The following is an 18,625-nucleotide window of genomic DNA, read 5'->3' as shown; positions in this document are numbered from 1 at the left end:
GCTTATTTTCATTCACTCATCTCTGTTGTTTAGTGCTAATGTTATCAATGCTGTACGATATGCAAAAGATAGATGTTTTTCTTGAAGTTTTTTACAGTCTAGACATAGACATGTATTGTAGTTTTTGGCTGGTATAATGGTTTTGGTTTGTTTACTTTGCAAAAAGCCAGTATATATAATGAGAAATACATTAGAAAGTAAAACAGATGTATACGTCTTTCAGTTTTAAGAATGTGAGAACTTCTTGGCAGAGGCAAAGATATTTGTTTTTTAATATATTCTTTTCAACCGGATAGTACCATTTAAAAATTAAAGCCCTGAACGCTTGTAAATAAGGAAGCTGGCCTGAATTGATTTTCTTACCGGAAGGCGGCGCTGTTGCATCAAGTAAATAATAAGTGCAACAATTTTATTTATATAAACTAGAGAGGGAAATAAGACCATTACTTCGGAGTGAGGGAAAGAAACAAACGAGACATGGTTTAAGGTCAGAACCGTGTAAACTACCATACAAAGCCCTCTTTCAGGAGCTGGTATAGTGGCTATAGGGTACACGCTTACAATCTACCTATTCATTTTCTACGCCGGGGAGGAGGAGACAGGTAGATGAACCGCCTGTTCGTACAGCTCTGTGTATAAATTATGCGTCTGAATGAAATGAGTCTAATCACTGTTTTCAGGGACACGTGTTTGGTCTTTCACTCAGAAACTGGGATCTTCACTTTGGACAGTTTTCATTGTCCAGCAGCGGAGGAAAAAGAACTCTCCAGTGAAAATCAGAGTGAACCCCCCTGTTTCTGATGGTCTCCTGCAGGCAGAGAGTACTCGGGATGGCGTGGGGGGAGGGAGGGGAAAGAGGCATTTTCATTGCCCACAGGTGATCGCGTTGTCCTACATCCACTCCCCCACCCGCTTCATTCCAAGCCTCCCGACTCGTTCATTCGGGTCCCGCACACCCGTCTGTGGGCGCAGAGCAACCCCCTGCACGGGGCTGAGCGGGCGGAGAGCCCCGGGGCGGTGCACAAGTCCCTCCGTTCGCCTCCCCGGCGTGCAAAGGGAGGCGGGGGTCGCCCAAAGGCGGCTACTCCGCGTGGAGTTTTGCAGATTGATACAAACGCGTTGAGTTTAGAAATCCACCGTTCCCCCCACTCCGGCTTTCTCCCCCCCAGTGGACCCTCTTCCTGCGTCCGTTTTACATACGGGCCGCTCAGCTCGGATTTCACTGGCTGCCTCAGCCCCCTCCGGAGCCGCTGATTGGTGTTTTTCCCAGGTTATTTGCATGCCGTCTGCACACGGGGTGCCCAACAGAGGAGTTTGCTCAAAGCTTCTGCAAGTGTCCGGAGCTCCGGCTGGAGCAGAGCCTGCAGCTGCTCTTGGGCTCTCCTGCTGCCGCGCTCCCTTGATGGGCCGGAGCTTTGCTCTGGGTAGCGATTTGGAGAAGGATTCTTTGGGCTAGTCTTCTGGATCCGTCCTCTCCCTGCCTGCTCAGCACTTCGCTGCCTTCAGAACCACCCGGCTCGCCGGAGAGGTGGGGTTGGCCTTGTCTTGAGGCTCTGAAGTGACCTGCCCTGCTAGGAGGAGACTCCTTTGGCACGTTGGGGAGTGTTTGATACTGACACTATCCCCTCCCTCCCCGTACTTTCCATCCTTGCTTCAGACGGAAAATGAATGATCTCAGCCTGTCTGTGGAATGGAGTCAGCTGGCACCCAGCAGAGCCTGAAGGAGCCTCAGAAGCTGAAGTGTGAACTTTCTTCTCCTCTGCAATGTTATAAGCTGCCCAGCGGTTCTCTTTGTGGTGCCAGCCTCTCTGGTCCACTAACTGCAGCAGGGATCTAGTTTCATCTTCACCTTTCTGTGCCTCTAAGGGGCTGGATCACAAGTCTTTCCTATGGCTGGGATATACAGCTCTACTCTGAAGACCCTGGAGGATTTAACCTTAGACTCTGGTTATGGGGCAGGGGATTCCTGCAGATCCCTTAGTCTCTCTTCTTCTAAGTCCAACTCCCAAGCCTTCACATCATCTCAGCACAGGGGCAACTGGTGGTACTATTCAGGCTCCATGAATAGTAGGAATAACAGCTGGGATACAGTGAACACTGTTCTGCCAGAAGACCCCGAAGTTGCAGATATCTTTTCCAAGTGTCCTAAACTGCCAGATCTAGAGGAATTCCCTTGGACCGATGAAGACATTGGGAAAATACTCAGAAAAGGAAAGGGGGAAGGAAATACCAGAAACTTTTCTCAGGAAGCTGTCAGGAGACTCTCTCAGCTACTTAGGAGAGCCCTGATCAGGATCTCCAGGGAGGCCCAACGTCTGAGTGTGATGCATTCCAAATGCACTAGATTTGAGGTCCAAAGTGCCATCAAGCTCATCCAGAGCTGGTCATTGTCAGAAAGCTGTGTCCTGGCTACTGTCAAGGCTCTTTCCCTGTACAGCATGAGTGCAGGAGATGGATTGAGGAAAGGCAAGTCCTCCCGATGTGGCCTCACCTTCTCAGTGGGGAGGTTTTTCAGGTGGATGGTGGACACTAGGATCTCGGTAAGGATTCATGAGTATGCAGCTATCTCTTTGACGTCTTGTTTGGAGAATCTGGTGGAAGAAATCAAAGGCAGGGTTCTAGCGAGTCAGAGCCCAGATGGAGGAGGAGTGGGGGAGATCTCCTCTGAAATCCTTGAGATGGTCATCAACAATGATGCTGAACTTTGGGGAGTACTGCAGCCTTACGAGCATCTCATCTGTGGGAAAAATGCTAATGGTAAGTCCAAGTTATGCAACTGTTAACATAAAGATTGTTGTTATGCAGATACTACTGTGATAGATGTAGGCCTGATTTTTGGCTGCTTTGCACCTGTAAAAAGTAGATGCAAAACACTACCAAATCAGAATGTGAGGATATTGCAATCACTGTGCACCGGTGTAAATTACTACACACGGTGCAACAGCAGTGGAAAAACAGGCCCTTTGTTATCAACAAAAATAAAGGCATTTGAGACTGCCATTAACTTCCTACTAGTTGCACTCTGAGCTTATTAGCATTACTAAGAGAGAATGAGTGTATGTGTACCTCAAGTATTGATAAGGGAAAGTTGCATTAACAAACTTTCTGAACTTTATTTTGATTTAAAAAAAGCCCCCTCATACTTTTCTCTGAAGAGCTTGCCAGTATCATATAAAGGATGATATTGAGAGCTTTGTGGGGCAAACTTTGTGATCTTAAGCATGTTTTTTTCCCAGATACAGCCTATAGAAGGAAAACAACTATGAGGTTGTTTTTTTCAAAAATAACTGTACAACTTCTGAGCAAACAACAATTATTTAGGATCTGTTGGTGTAAAGCTTATAGTGCATGGTATGTATATGTAAATTATACCAGTTTTCACTCAGCTTACCAAATTGAGGATTATAGGATAGTTTTTGATTAATTAGAATAACATAGTATTAAGATACTTACCCCTGTAATCTGATTAGGAGAGTTTTTAGGCAGTTAAGTAAATAAGCAGATAGTAGAATACTGGCATTTTCCTGTGATACTGAAAGATACAAGGTTTAAAATAAATTTTGACAGTTCTCTGGGGAAACTTGCAATATTTGTCTTTGAACTGTGTCACTGAATGTTAAAGAGCAACTGATGTCCCATGTAAATGTTTGAGAAGCATTTAGTCCCCGAAGAAAGGCCGTTTAGTTTGAGTTCATCTGTTCAGGTTGCTTAGTCCTCATCTGAAGTCATAAACAATTGTGACATCTATAACTTTGGATTGAGGGACAAGCAAAAGGAGCAGATCTACCCTTAAGAAATAAAGATCCTGTTCTCATGTGAATGTTAGCGATGAAATATCATGCATTTAAACAAAGGACCAAATCCTGCTCTGTGCTGCACAGGTGTACTAAGGAAAAGAATTGAGACAGCTCCTCGCCTCCGTAGCATTACCCCTTACATTAGCAATAAGGCAGTGTCTCAGAGCACCAGGAAGAAGTCTTAATTTCTGTGGGCACAGCTGAACACAATTTATTTTCTCCCATCCTTAGCTAGGCTTGATCCAGCCTGTTCAGCACAGCCACCACATGCATGAACCACCATAACTCCATGCCTTCGTCCCGAACATGTGTGTCTATTAGATATGGGCAGGAGTTTTCCAATATGTGGGAGAGAAATGCAGCAAATATGTTATATGCGCAGAGTTGTCTCTAAACAGTGTGGCTTTTTGGAATGTTTCTTTGGCATGGTGGAATACATAACTGCAAATTAGGTCAAGTGAAATATACAAATGAATTCACCTCATTTTTAAACCTCAGCTTTTTAGTGTCAGGACTGTATCCTCAGTGCTGGGAAAATGCCTAGTACATTTTTGGCTGCCACCAAAACAATACTAGATAATCCTGTGCAGGCCATGAGAGCATCTGTAGTTGAGGATCTATGTGAAAGGACAGGAGGACCCTCTTCTCCCTGTCCCTGTCATCTGGAGTAAAATATTTCATGTGGTTCTACTTGTCTTCTAGGTAAACCATATTCTCTGTTCAGTTTTTGCCACACAATTTCGGTCTTTGAGATAACTGAGAGTGTTAAGCCATAGTAGGGTGACCAGAGAGCAAATGTGAAAAATCGGGACAGGGAGTGGGGGGTTAATAGGAGCCTATATAAGAAAAAGACCCAAAAATCGGGATTGTCCCTATAAAGTCGGGACTTCTGGTCACCCTAATCCATAGTGTTGCTGACTTATAAAGACTCTTTGCCTGAACAGAAATCTCCTTTTTGAATAACAACAATGAATGAATGGAGGCTGGTGTTTGATGGAAACATAAACAGCTATGCAAGGAAACAGTTCTAAATATTCAAAACGCCAAGTGTTCAGCTCTTGCAATTGAATACTAAGCATTGACTGGCCATGGAAAAGACTGGTTTCTTTAGCCTTTTTTGTGGTTTCTGTCTTGCTGAACATTTCTTTCAATAAATGTGTTTCCTTTTTTGTACCTGCAGAGTATAAGGTGTCTTCAGGTGTGTTTAATTCAATGTAATGTGACCATTTATCTAAACTGAAACATAAGAATCAGTGACTCTTCTAATGTCCATTCTTGCAATTACAAGTCAAAGATGACATACTGCATTGTAGATTTGGCTAAAAATATGAAATGGGTCAAATGAATATGTAACCAACACAGTACAATAGATCCTGCAACAACAGGCTGTGGGTTGAGTCAATGCATTTCATTTCTGTATAAGAAGCTTAGCCACTGAGCCAAATTCTGCTCTTGGTTATATTAGTGGAAATGTGGAGCAACTCAGTGGAATTGCTATTTGATATTTACACTAATACTGAGAGAAAAACTTGGCCCATTATGCTCAGTAGTCTGGAAAACTTAACAAACAAGAGCTGGTATACAAAAGGAATCACTCTTTCTAGGCATTGATTCCCAATAAGGAAATGTGGAGGGAGCTAATAAGTGCTAATTTAGTTATTTGCCCATTGCTCTATCAATACAAACACCTGTATGGCTCATCAGTAGAGATATCTGCAGTTTATTATTGCAACTGGGCATCTTCAAAGACAAAACTAAATTAAGTATAGAAACTGGTTAAAGGGAAGCTAGAGCACAGATGTAGAAGATGAAATTAATTAAATTGTAAAAATCTTAAGAAATGCCATCAATAGAAGATTGGATAAAGCCATCAATCTTCAGTATATAGACTTTTTTTTTTCCAGTTTAGAATTGCTGATACATAGATTTGCTGTGGTCTGGTCCTGCAGTCCTTTCATACTCAAACTTCTTATTGAAACAAATGTGCAAGAACTTTAGGATCATGTGCTAAAACTATAAACCAGGCTTTTAGTTGGGGGAGATTTTCAGCTATTTTCCAGAAACATTAGCCTGGGACACAGGAGCAAACTCTTGATCTTTAGAAAAAGTGAGATGGGATTGTTAATGATGCATGCATAGACAGGATCTCCGTTTAAGTTGTCTTCAGCATAGCTGTACATATTAAGGACCTATTCTAGCATTTCTGGAGTTACTTGTTTCAGGGTGAAAACCAATCTCTAACTGTAGGGGGAAACTTTCCTTGGGGATAGATGACCCCATAGTTACCACCTGAAGGGTTTTTTGTACCTTTCTGTGAAGCAGCTGGTACTGGCCGCTCTTGGTGATAGTTTACTTGAGGAGAAGGACCATGGATTTGATCCAGTATGGCAGTTTTCATGCTGCTGTGTTTGTTCTCCTCTGTTGTAGATGAATTGACTCATTTATAATTCATTATGCTGAGCTGTAAGAACTCCAGAAATGCTTTTGGCATCATCACTCTGTTAAGCACAGCACTTACTGTACTTAACCACCTAATACTCCTGAACATTCCTGGGACTTCCAGGTAGAATGCACACGCCGTGTCCTAGCATTCCATAGATGGTAATGCTGTAGAATTCAAAAGCAAAAGGGTCATTAACAGCTTGAGTGCTCCCAAACATACCTGGCAGGTGGGGCAGCTGAAGTGATGCTCAACATAGGAACTTTGTTGCTAACATATTGGTACTTCAAAGCAAAGGGATTAAGGTTCCAGCACAAACTATACTGATTTCTTAAAAAAAAAAACAAAAACCAACCCTGAACTTTTCTTACAGGATATTTTAGAAAAATTTAGCCAAACTGATTGCTGATGTAACTTTAGTGGAGTTACACTAGGGATGAATTTGGTCTAGTATGATATTAAGAGCTGAGGCACAAAGCAGCAAGTGTCTGGAAACTAAAAGCCCCATATTCAGTCAGTAACTTACCCCATTTTGCTTTATATTTCTCCACGCACATAAATTAAGAATGGACTAACAGCCCTGATTTTAACTTCCTGACTCTTGTAGCGGTGTAGCACTATTCATGTTTGTTAAAGTTGTTTTTTGAGTTAATATCAAATATTTAAGATCAGTTTTGTACTTCAATATATCATCATGGTGCTAACCCCCTGCCGAGATCCATCGATAGTGCCTAAGCATTGAATAAAGAAAACACCTTGTAATGTGTGCTGTTTATTCAAACTGCTTTCTGGTTATCTGAGCCAAAAAAATTGGAGCGTTCATAGTGTCTCATTAATTTTAATAAACTAATTATCTCCACTACTGCTCAGAAAAGCTGTATGTTATCAGGAAGTGTATATTTGAGAGAGAATAGCTGCAAACATGATCAATATGATAAGTGGAGTCAAAGTTTTAGGACTGTTACTGCTACTGTACTTTTCTAGTTGTCACCTTTGATGGGCTGTGAATCAATTTAAAAATGGAACTTTTTCCTCTGTTCCACCACTTTGCTGCACTAGGGGCTGCTATCCTTAAACAAAATCTGTGCTGTGGTTTTGGACAGGTGGCTATATGTGTGTACCCAGTGACTGCACCTCACCTCTATTCTGGCCTGCCCTAACTCCTTGGTTGTTTCTCAGGCAGGCCACCACCTGCAGGATGTGCAGATTCCTGCTGCCTACATACCAAACAGCAGGACTTTGGTAGTTCCAGTGCACTGGGACCTTTCACAACCATATGATTATGGGTGAATTTCACCCAAAAGGGTACATTTTTACCCAGAAGGGTACCTAGCCTTCAGTTGTGGACGTGCAACACTTGCATAGCTATGAACAGTTCTAATACCTGTATACACCTATGTTAGAATTTGTATCCACAGAACCCAGTGGGACAATGTTCTAGGGCTGCAAATGCTAACACTTACTTGCATGCACATAGGTGTCAATATTTTTAAAGTGTGCATCCACATGTTTGCACCTGCAAAGGGCATGTATACATGCTCACAATTTTGCATACATGCAGGTGGAGTTTGGGTAGAGACCTAGCTGAAAATGTGGCCCTTAGTAGTTGATTTTCATTTCATTCCATGAAACTGATAGTATGACAATTCTGGGCCAAATTCATCCTTGAACTCATTGGAGTTACACTAAAGATTAGTCTGAACAATAAAATCCTTTGTAATAGGGCTTCTCTGTTTGGTCACCCTAAGATTTGGTGCTGGAACTTTGTAAACTAACAGATTAATTACTAGGGACACATGCAGGTAGATAGATTTTGTTATCACCAACTTGGATTTAATAAGGTTTGTAGCATCCATCTGAAACAAAGGGTACGTCTATACTTACTTCCTGGTCCGGATGTAAGCGATCGATCTTCTGGGATCGATTTATTGCGACTTGTCTAGACACGATAAATCGATCCCGGATCGATCCCGGAAGTGCTTGCCGTCGACGCCGGTACTCCAGCTCAGCGAGAGGAGTACGCGGCATCGACGGGGGAGCGTGCCTGCAGCGTCTGGACCCGCGGTAAGTTCGGAGTAAGGTACTTTGAATTCAGCTACGTTATTAACGTAGCTGAATTTGCGTACCTTAGTCTGAAGTGGGGGGTTAGTGTGGACCAGGCCAAAGGGAACTAGAAACTGAGACAAAGGAGGCCCTGCAGGGAAAACCCTAGGTACAGTCATACTTAGGATAAAGTTTTTATTGCTTGTTAAATTACAAATAGTCCCAGTGAGTGTGTATATTTGAACTAACTATATGCTGTTCAGAGTGGGATGAGGATTTCATTGAATTACATCCAGCTAATCGTGTTGTAAGTGTGAAATACATGACAGGGTTTTTGTATTTTCATAACCGTAGGAGCTCTATCACCTATCATTCCAGTGCACAAGGCATCATACCGGTGTGACACTCTGAAATACCAATCTGATCTCTTGGATGTCAACACAAAATAATGTGTTTTTATTTTATTAATTTCAATTTTGTTTCAATTATCAACTTTCTTAGTAGTTGTAATTACAGGGAAGATTAGCACTCTACCCAGTGCATGGATATTGTATTTATACTGTGAATGAATGAATGATAAGATGTGGAGAGATGAGCAAGAGGCACCAAGGATCTAGAGCTCTAGACTGAGGCTAGGTCCACACTACCTGCCTGATTCGGTGGGTAGAGATCGATCTTCTGGGATCGATTTATCGTGTCTCATCTGGACGCGATAAATCGGTCCCAGAAGCGCTCCCCCGTCAACTACGGAACTCCTGCTCGCCGAGAGGAGGAAGCGCTGTCGACGGGGGAGCTTGCCTGCGCCGCGTGGACCCGCAGTAAGTAAACTTAGTTCGATCTAGGAAACGTCGACTTCAGCTACGCTATTCTCGTAGCTGAAGTTGCGTTTCCTAGATCGTCCCCCACCCCAGTGTGGACCAAGCCTGAGAGGTACAAAAGAGTGCTAGAAGAGTTAAAAGGGAATATTGATAGAAAATGCCAAGAGGCTAGCCAAAGAGATGACCTTAGAACCTTGTATAAGACAATCAAACAGCTAACAGGAAACTTTAGCAATAATTGAGGCCTTATTAAAGATGCAAATAGAAAGATTCTTCCTTTGTTCTTCTTCAGTACTAAAAGAGGGGCAGAACATTTTCAGGCTGTTTTAAATAGACCAAGCCCTAGCAAACTACTATAAATACATGATCAAGACCTACTACTACTAGAGCTTCATACTGATTTGAGATATTACAATGGAAGTTAGAAAAGCCATTGGTAAATTTAAAAAATGGGAAAGCAGCTGGAGAGGATGATGTTACTGGAGAGATGCTTAAAGCAGGTGATGAAACAACCTTCCAGACTGTGCTTGTGTTTTTTGGATAGAAAATGGAATGAAGGGGGAAAAAACAGCCCCGTGGAAGAGAGGCCTTACAGTAAAATTGTCACAGAAGGATGACCTTACCAATTGCAGTAACTGGAGAAGAATCACATTACTCTTTTTTCCTGGGAAAATCATGTGCAACATCACCCTGAAACGTATCAAGAAACAAATAGACCTTCAATTTAGAAAGGAACAAGCAGGTTTTAAATCACCTAGATCATGTGCAGACTATATTGTTGTTCTCAGCCAGCTTATAGAACTAAGTTTGGAGTGGAAAGCACCTTTTATGATAAATTGTGTAGATTTCCAGAAGGCTTTTGACTGTGTACACAGACACTGTCTTTGGAAAATTATGGCATACTACAGAATACCAGTAAAAATAATGAGAGTAATTAAGCATCTATATGATAATGCCGAATGTGGCAGTCAGAGATGGTGACAACATCAGCCAATGGTTTGCATTGACAACTGGAGTAAGACAAGGGTATATTACCGGGGTAGTTAATATGTGGACCGCGAGCCAAATCCACACCACCAGATACTTTTGAACAGACCTTGTAATCTTTTTATTATTTATTATTTCTTTTATTTATTATCATTTTTCTTCTCTGGAGTCTGGACCTTGACTATACCTTAACCAAGAAATTTGGACCTAGACAAAAAATAATTGATTACCCGTGGTATAGTATGTCTCCACTATTGTTTGCACTGGTCATTGACTGTGTCATGAGGAAAATAACCACAGAAAGTAACCAAGGAGTTTTATGGACAAATGATAAAGCGCAATTGGATGACCTCATTTTTGCTGATGGTATTATCCTGCTTAGTTCAACACATCGCTTAATGGGGAAAAAAGACCCAGCTTTTGGCAGGTACATTAAATCAATTTGGTTTGTTCATCAGCAAGAGGAAGACAAAATTTATGGCTTTCAGTGTTCTGGAAGTAACCATTAGAATAGATGAAGAAACATGAGAAGTAAACAATCTATCTAGGGAATGAGATGTGCAATGACGGTGACACCATGCTAGATGTGAAGCAATGAATATCAGAAGCAGCAAACAACTTTCATAAACTTGAAAAGATTTGGCACGGGCACAAAAATATGAATTTTTAACACTGGCATGTCTGTCCTCCTTTGTGGAGCAGAGTCATGGAAATGCACAAGAGAAATGGATAAGAAGATCAAATCATTCCAAAATAAATGTCTGTGGAAGATCTTCAGAATCCATTGGAAGGAGTTTCTTGCAACGTCAGAAATCCTAAGTAGAGCAACCAATCTAAAGTATCAGATATTGTAAGAAGAAGATGATGGACATATTTAGGACACTCTTTAAGGATGGGACCAGCATGACTTCCAGGGCAAGTAATAATATGGACACCACCTAGAAAGAGAAAAAGAGGATGATCTAGAGGAACGTTATATAGAACAATAGAGGGCGGGGGGGAAACAGATCCATCAACATGACACTCAGAAGCCTGAACAACCCAGCACAAGACTGAAATAAATGGTGGAAACTGGTGAATGCCCTATGCACCTGAAGCTGTGGCAAGATGAAGAAAGACTGTAAATACAGAGCAGCCCTAATCCACATCAGTTTTCTAACATTTCAGAATTAATTTCTACCCAAACATATTTTGCAAGGCTGTGTGAAATTTGAATGTTGTCTTTTTTTTATGAAACACATGCTTTCAACATGGAATTCATATGTGTAAAGAATAAATCTTTACCTGTGTATTAATATCACCTTTAATTAAGAGTGAACATTTTAAAAAGTTTAAATTAGTTTATGCATTTCGCTGGGTTTGGGCAATGAAAATAGATTAATCAGCTTCACTCTTGTTTTATAGTCAGTTTCATTTTCTGGTTCTCATGTACTAGTACAGTGTTGCAGTGCTTAGGTACATAACACTGCAGGGAGAATGTTTCAATACATAAAAATAGTCTGGGTTCATTGAAATATAACAATGTTACTGAAAATATTTACATTCATGCTAGCTTTTGTAAGATCCCTTTCCTTTCTCTTCGTAACAAAAGGTAACATTTTCAAAAGCATTTGCATCCCTTTTAAAAATAGAACTTTGAACATTTGACTCTAAATGTTGGACCTAAAGCTAGTTATAATTTTTCCTTTAATGTGAGCTCATCTCAGTGGTGTAGGAGAAAGAAAATGGAAAAATGAGATCAAGAATAATACACATTGCTTAGTTGCTATTTAGTCCTCATTCAGGCTAAATTCCCACTGAAATCAATGGGAGTTTAGCTTGAGGAAGGAGTCAGGGTTTGTCTGACTTTGCATATGGAATTTAAAAGGGAAAAAGTACAGAAAATAACTTGAAGTATCAAATACAATAAGAGTTTTCAAAATTGCTCAGCACCCAGCAGCTCCTAATGTTCTCCTGAGCCGCTTTCTAGGCATAGTCCTTTGCACGTGCAATGTCTTTTTATCTGAAGACATTGCTGCTTCTTGCAAACCTTAAGAGTATTTCTAGACTTAAACTGCTGCATCTGCGTCACTGTAGCACTTCAGTGTAGACACTACCTGCGCCCACGGGAAGTGGTAGCTAGGGCGCTGGAAGAATTTTTCTGTTGACCTAGTGCTGTCTACACCAATTACATCAGAATAACTACGTCTCTCAGGAGTGTGGATTTTTCACACCTCAGAGAGACATAGCTATGCCGATGTAAGTTCCTAGTGTAGACCAGCCCTGAGTCTCACATCCCTTTGTGACAGATAAGTAATGTACAGATCTTTTTCAAAGATGGGTAAAGGAGGCACAGAGGCTTGTGGAAGATCACATAACCCATCAATGCTGATCAGGGAATAAAACTTGGGAGTCTGGATTTGCAGCCGTATGCCCTGGCCATTACCAGAAACTCTGACCTCAATATTCCTTCTGTTATAAGAAATAAATGTGAATATGTCTTCATGGCAGAGTTAGCCTAAGCTTGCCTAGGAAGGGCTGGGTTAGCCTAGTTTAGCCTGGGCTAGCTTAGCATGGGGGGAGTGTTTTCACTGCAGAGCACTACCCGTGCCAGACCTGTAGAACTGTGTCCACAATGGAACTGTATGCTGGCATGGACTTCTGGTGGGATAGCCCATGGTTTTTAACAGTGTGTTAAACTGGGCTGCTCTATGAATTCATTGGTAGGGTGCTCTTTGTCTCTGCCCTAGCAGGGAGCTGTTGTCTGTGGCAGTGACATGAGAACAATACTTTAACCCCACTTGGAAGCTATGTACATACTATTAGTGCAGATAGTTCCAAAGGCAAAAGCAAACTGCATATGGCAGCAAGAACTTTTAATAAGAATGTCATTAAGGAATTCAGTCTGCAAACTATTGGCCTGACTGACTTTTCTGCCTCTTTGTTTCTCTCCTGTCCATTACATATGAAAATGTCACTGTGGGTACATCTCCCCAGATTGAGTCTTACTCATATCACACCACAGCTTTACCAGACGGCTGGGGTCAACTTAATGTTTCTTGGGTGCATCTCTATTCAAATGCAGCAGAAATGGAGCAGGGAAACACGAGGTTAAAATGCAGTGTGGAAGAAGAGAAGTAGACAAGAAAATACAGCCCAGGTGGAATTGTGAGATAGGATTGAAGGACTAACAGCACCAGATTTGATTGACCTGAATTCTCAATGAAAAGTAGGTGGGTTGCCAGCCTGGGCTGAAAAGTAACACAAGCTCAAGCCTATACCCTTAGGTGTGCCTGCTAGCATGATCCAAAGCCCCCTCCTCAAGCCTTGGTTAGAGTAGGGCATATGGAAGGGGATTTTAGGGGCAACACCTTTACTATAGACTGAGCTAACACTGCAGTGAAGACACATCCCATAAGTTGTTAACATTGTACTATGCTGGATTCTGGTGGAGAGAAAAAAGAGGAGCATTTCCCTGCTCTTTTATTTAATAGGATGAATCTGAATGTTTATTTTGAACATCTCAGTGTCTTAACACTTGACATCTGTCTCTAAATCAAAGCAGGCCTGAGGCAGTGGTTAAAACCAGTTCAGCAGTGATTTTGTTTCCTTACTTTAAAAGTCAGGACTGTAAAATTTCTTACCAGACTTCTGATATTTATAGCACAAGAGCTAGAAACATTATGAAACGTGCTACACCCTTCAAAAACACGTGATGGAGAGAAGCAATGTGAAAAATATTAAGTTGTGGTTATGTCCAAAGGAAAGTTTGTTGTTGCTGGCAGCTTAGGCTTTATAAAAGGGAAAAGAAGAAAATAGAAGGTGTTATAAGAGGGTGAGGCTTAAGGGTGCTCATTAATGGACCACATTAATGTCTGTATCTGTGCATTTCACCTCTAGAGGTCTGAATTCAGATCTTAGCGTAGGTCATAAGTAAAAATGGAGTTCGTGATCTTATTCTAGTCGCTAGTGAACACTTGTCCATGTGTCACAACTTCCACATGGTTATGTACAATTAACAACCTCTGATCCCAAGAGGCCCAAGACTGGAATAGAAACTGTGTTGCAGGGCAGGACTGGGGTGTTTTTTGCACAGCTTATGTGGGTTGAGTGCTTGCCCTGTCCAATACCTGGCTGCAGATTTTACTTTCCTGAGTACTAAATTTAGAATAAGTATAAAAAAGTGACTTCTAATAAGGGTAGGATATACTGTAATTACTAACTTTTGTAGCAGTGGAAACTAAGAATCATCCCTTTTAAATCAAGGTACGTGGAATTTTGAACTATAAAATACCCACTTATGAAAGTCTATATGCTTGAGTGTTTTCTTGTATTTGAAATATGACCTCCTTTCAGCCCTTTAAAATTGTGATCTTACTGCACTGGGGATCATAACTGATTATTTAATTAATTACATGACTTAATTCCGTTACATTCCTGCTTGCAATTTCTTTTGTGGTTCTTTTTCTATTAGGTAGGTGGGCTTAAATTCCACTCTTATATTATTTACAGGATGATCTCCTCTAACCTAGTCACCCAACAAATTGTAAAATCAGTCAGTTCCGTCAATCAGTTTAGGGTCTAGTTAGATCAGATTATGCTGATTATTGTGAATATATTCAAGCTTTCCCTGGTGGCTAAATGCAAGTGTCTGGGGTGAACACAGGCACACGTCAGAAAATCCACAGCCAAAATTGAATGCGTGGGCAGAAGTTGTCCATCTCTGTTCTGGTCCTTCTAAAATGATTGAGAGTCAAGAGTTCAGGGTCTGTTGTTTACTCTGCCGTAGACCTATTGTTTGACCTTCAGCAGGTCCCGTTGTCTCTCCTTGCTTCAGTTTCCCCATCTACATAGTGATGATCTAATGGTACCAACTTCTGGGGAAAGATGTAAGACTTAATTTATTCATGTTTGTAAAATGTTTTGAGCCTGTGGGATTAAAGGTTCTATAGAGGACAAAGTATTTTCCTTTATCATCATGGGTCAGCCTAAGGGATCATTCATGACAGACATGATGCTTTCTCCCCAAGCTAATTACTGAAGCTATTTTATATAGATGGTACATGGTTCCTAGTTTATTTGGTAACTTCATGAAGCAGATAACCAGCATGGTAGCACAAACGGCAGAAAGCACTTTAGTTAGAGGATCTGTTAAGTTAATTATTTAGCTAATATATGAAGTTGAAGACTTTGAGTGCTGGGTTTATTGACGTTGGGGAATGCTAGGGGAAGGATTGTGATGTGTCACTTATGAATAACCCAAGGTAATAAAGATTTATCCTTTTCAATTCATGTTTTAGACCCCAGAACTATACAAACACTTACATGAAGGGAGCTGCATTGAGCTCTCTTTGGACAACAGATGAATTAGTTTCAGAGTAAGCAGGAATAAAAAGAGACCTCCTCACCTCACATTGTTGAATGTTCTGTTAAATACTGTAGTTGCTTTAGCTATACAATTGTGATACCAAAATAGGTTAGACAAGGTAGGCGAAATGGAGGTGGAGTGATTGTGCGATACAACCCCAAGTCTGGACCCAGCCAAATTCTTTAGGCCACATCCTCAGTCTATGTAAATTGACTTCCATGGAGACATATGGATTTACATCAGCTCAGGATCTGGCCCTGCATTTATATTTCAGGGCATGGGTTCAATAAGCTCACAGGAAATGTACAAAGGTTCCTTGTAATATTTTAGGGGAGAAACAGATGGAAAACGTTAGCCATTTGTGACCCCCTTTCTCTATGTTTACAATATTACAGTCTGCACTGGGCGTTTTAATTGTGTAACTTACTTACCCTTTGCATTCTTTGACCTCTTTGCAGTTTCTGTGCTGACTTGAGCCTGAAGATCTTGCAGCCAGAATAAAGCAAGACATTTATTGTCTGTTTAATGTGGGACTTCTTGTGCATTCAAACATCAACAAAAAGTAAAACAAGCAGATGCAGATGGTTATCTCTTAAAGTATTTTCCTGGACCTTTACAGCTTTCTCTGGCTTTTGATGAATTCCACGATGATAGTGGTAGGTTTCTGCTTAATCTTTAGATTTTTGTAGCTCAGGAATAAGACGTTTCACTCTCTTTTGGCTGAAGGGGCAGAGCTTCATGGTTAGTGGTTAGAGCAGAGAAGCAGGCCAGCTGTTTGGTTTTTTTACAAGCTTTTCTCAGATTTGCGAATCTTGATTTTTTTTTTATTAGGATTTCAAGTCATTTCCTTTAAAATAGTGACTATTCACTACTCCATGCTGGGAAACCTTATGCTGAGACAGCCTGAAGTAAAAAAGGAACAGTTGCCAGACTAATCCAGGGACTTGAAAAAAGTGTGGCTACAAGTAGTTTAGACACTTTTTAAACTATAGAATAAAAGTCTCTGTGCTGCTCTGGGCCAAATCCTGCAAGATGTTGAGTAACCAGAACACCTACTGAAGTCAACCAGGATTTGGCTTTGTAACCTAGTTCACTCCAATTGGTAATGATGCAACCTTTCCAAAGCGTTAAACTCCGTTCAAAAGGTTTTCCATATTGCCATGTCAGTTGGCTTAGGTTTTTCTAGTGCAGGTTTGCGCATGTGTACTTGATGTCCTCTGTATTTCAACCCAACCATCTCAGTGCAGAGATTTCTTCTCCCTCAATGTGCGATTGTAATTCTGAATATTAATGGAAGTCGTGCAGTGAGGGGATCTTTATGAGGTTTGGAGACAAAGAACATGTACACAGTGCTTAAAAAAGGTCTTGAGTGATAGTCCTGCAGACTGAAATTTTCTATCCACAGAACAGGTGCAGGCAATGGCAATACAGTCTTCTCCATCCCTAACCTGTGGCTGAGAGGATATCGATCAGTAGCTTGACACTTCTTCTGAGAGGGCTAAGAAGGATGATAATTAATGCCATCACCGATTTGTGATGGTGGTTTTTCTGCTATTCTCCTCACTTCTTCTCTCCTCTCTCCCCTCCCACAGAACTGGACTAAGAACATTAATGTCACACAGTGGTTGTGACTTTTGGTCATTATTGTCCTGGGGTAAAATTTTCAAAAGTGATTTAGATGCTTCAGCAGCCCTTTTCTAAAGTGATTTAGGCATTTGTGGAGCCAAAGTCTCATTGAAAGTCCATGGGACTTAGGCTACTAAGTACCCCAGTCAATTTTGAAAAATGTACCTCCGTTGAATGTGATCACTTATCCTGACATTATCAGTAACCTGTGCCATTCAGTCTCTCCTGCAATGTATTACCCCTGTGTAGTCCCTTTTGGAAATCTCCACACTCCTACATTTACCATTAAGTCTTCCAGCTGTTAGCTGTTTATAAGTACAAACAAAAATAATTGAAATCTAGAAAAGGACAGCTCATAATATGAGTTGAAGAAAAGTTTTTCTAAATGTCACTCGACAATTACATCATGCAGGTTTTTAACAGTGATGCTGATAAATATATGGTGGGGAAAACCCTGTGTATTCCAGACTTCCAAGAAAAGAGAAGGCTGTTTGCCTTCCTGCAAACATTAGCACCAGCAGCATATCCATCTTCATCCTACAGAACCTTTACCTTCTCCTGTACCCTCTTAGGCACCATCCTATTAAACATGGCAAGTACTACCAGGTAATTTCTGCTATCTTATATGTAAGACAACGTTTATATTAGAGCTGTCATGCGGTTAAAAAATTAATCGGGCTGTTAAACAATAATAGAAATCCAAAAATATTTAAATAAATGGTAGTTTTCTACATTTTCAATAATATTGATTTCAATTACAACACAGAATACAAAGTGTACAGTGCTCACTTTATATTTTTTATTACAAATATTTGCATTGTAAAAAACAAAAGATAGTAGTATTTTTCAGTTCACCTCATACAAGTACTGTAATGCAATCTCTTTATCATGAAAGTTGAACTTACAAATATAGAATTATGTACAAAAAATAACTGCATTCAAAAATAAAACAATGGAGGCTCTAAAGTTTTACAAGTCTACTCAGTCCTACTTCAACCAATAGCTCAGATAAACAAGTTTGGTAACAATTTGCAGGAGAAAATGCTGCCCGTTTCTTGTTTACAACGTCACATGAAAGTGAGAACTGGCGTTCACATGGCACTGTTGTAGCCGGCATTGCAACACATATTTATGTGCCAGATGCGCTAAAGATTCATATGTCCCTTCATGCTTCAACCACCATTCCAGGGGACGTGTCCATGCTGATGATCCATAACGATCTGAAGCAGAGTGGACTGACGCATGTTCATTTTCATCATCTGAGTCAGATGCCAGCAGCAGAAAGTTGATTTTCTTTTTCGGTGGTTCGTGTTCTGTAGTTTCCGCATCAAAGTGTTGCTCTTTTAAGACTTCTGAAATCGTGCTCCACACCTCATCCCTCTCAGACTTTGGACGGCACTTCAGATTCTTAAATCTTGGGTCGAGTGCTGTACCTATCTTTAGAAATCTCACATTGGTACCTTCTTTGCATTTTGTCAAATCTGCTGAAAAAGTGTTCTTAAAACAAACATGTGCTGGATCATCATCCGAGACTGCCATAACATGAAATATATGGCAGAATGCGGGT

General features: G+C 40.8%; 1 protein-coding gene across 1 annotated transcript in view; it reads left to right on the top strand.

The window, feature by feature from the left end:
- Positions 1–1,318: 1,318 nt before the first annotated feature.
- The window catches only part of ABTB2 (ankyrin repeat and BTB domain containing 2), a 194,821-nt gene continuing 177,514 nt past the window's right edge, over positions 1,319–18,625 (top strand). The window contains exon 1 of the mRNA XM_024213861.3: positions 1,319–2,757. Coding sequence (XP_024069629.1) covers positions 1,890–2,757 — 868 coding nt within the window. The 5' untranslated portion in view covers positions 1,319–1,889. The remainder of the gene's footprint in view (positions 2,758–18,625) is intronic.

This window comes from Terrapene carolina, unplaced genomic scaffold (genome assembly GCF_002925995.2).
Source record: "Terrapene carolina triunguis isolate 2854851 unplaced genomic scaffold, T_m_triunguis-2.0 Scaffold96, whole genome shotgun sequence".
NCBI lineage: Eukaryota > Metazoa > Chordata > Testudines > Emydidae > Terrapene > Terrapene triunguis.
This window is presented reverse-complemented; position numbering and strand designations above follow the sequence as displayed.